We start from the raw sequence: 1,383 nt of genomic DNA, 5'->3' as shown, positions 1-1,383 counted from the left end.
ACGCTCGACAGAGGTAGCCGAACGTTTACGCCTATTTCTCCGCGACCAGAAAGAATTTTTAAATTCTGAAAGATTCTCTCACCTTTTTAGGCCATTTCGCACCTATTGCGCACTTTCCCCGTTAATTTTTAATACTTTGTTTTTTAAAGTGCTCACGGTAGCCCCAAAAGTGGGTTTCTCGCTGACCGGGATTTTTAAAACAAGTTATAATAAAAGTAAATTACCTCAGAGTGGCTATTATTAAAGAACTAGGCAGGGTTCTCAGCCAAGGGTGTCTAATGCCTTATGAAGCCTCGTGATAAAAGTTTTCTGGTGATTCAGCTGTAAGTTTACGGACTTACAACGCTAAAATCCGGTGTTCGATTCCCCGCGGCGAATAGTACGCAGTTAGCCCAATGAGTAGCCTTGTGTTAAAACAAACGAACAAACAATCGAAAACGTTTGGTAATCACCGATGTAAAACACGGAAAACATGGTTTAAGCATGTGAAAATGTACATCTTATAACTAAAGTAAAACTGTCTTAAAGATGTTAACATTATGTGAAGAAATAATTAGTATTATTTTGCTTAGTCATTTTTAAAATGTCACAAGTTATATTTGAAATCTAACAAAATCACTATAAACAACCACAAAGAAACAAAACTGTTTTTGATATCGATTTAATAGTCATGCACTGTGTGCAGCCCTATGTAATGCGATTGTATGCGTTGAATTACTCTAAGAATCCGGGAGATTCTTATCCATAGAAATAATCGGTTTAAACTTACCATTAACACTGGATAGCAGGAATATTAAGACCAAGAAAGCGGGAAATATTCTGAATCTACCTTCCATAATATCAGGTAACTTCTGTAAACTCTAGTTATGTATTTCCAACTCTCTCAGGCGCGAATTGACTGACTTGAATTTACCTTGAGCCTTATATTTTGAATGGAAAGGAATGAACAGAGTACTGACATTTTGTTTACTTCCTATCTAAGGAAACAAACGGTTGCTAGGATCACCGATCAACACTTACCTTAAATTGCAAGAGCCAGGCACAAGGCGGTCGATCACCATAGCAACTTTGAAAAGAAACTATAGCAAATTAATCTAATAATCTGAAAGTAAATTAACTTTTTTTCTCTCGAAATTCAAGTCAATTGTTTTACTAACTTTACACAGTTTAGTAAAGTGCATTTTTAGGAATAACCTAAATATATATATATATATATATATATATTGTTTTACTAGTTATTATTTTAATTCTTGAACTCTTAATTTATTTTAGTTACTTTTTATTAAATAATTAAAACCCATCTCAAAATTTCCTTTACTTTTCAGGTAATTGCTTCATTATCACAGAGTGTTTGCTGACATTTTATCAAAATAAAACAATCTC

The 1,383-nt window shown here is 33.6% G+C and overlaps 1 protein-coding gene across 1 annotated transcript in view; it reads right to left on the bottom strand.

Annotated features, from left to right (window-relative positions):
• The window catches only part of LOC106461724, a 37,893-nt gene extending 36,926 nt beyond the window's left edge, over positions 1 to 967 (bottom strand). The window contains exon 1 of the mRNA XM_022388752.1: positions 770 to 967. Within this exon, the coding sequence (XP_022244460.1) occupies positions 770 to 836 (67 nt within the window). The 5' untranslated portion in view covers positions 837 to 967. The remainder of the gene's footprint in view (positions 1 to 769) is intronic.
• Between the last annotated feature and the right edge of the window lie 416 nt (positions 968 to 1,383).

Source organism: Limulus polyphemus, unplaced genomic scaffold (genome assembly GCF_000517525.1).
Source record: "Limulus polyphemus unplaced genomic scaffold, Limulus_polyphemus-2.1.2 Scaffold1019, whole genome shotgun sequence".
Taxonomy (NCBI): Eukaryota; Metazoa; Arthropoda; class Merostomata; order Xiphosura; family Limulidae; genus Limulus; species Limulus polyphemus.
The sequence above is the reverse complement of the archived record's forward strand: the minus strand, read 5'-3'. Positions and strand labels throughout refer to the sequence as shown.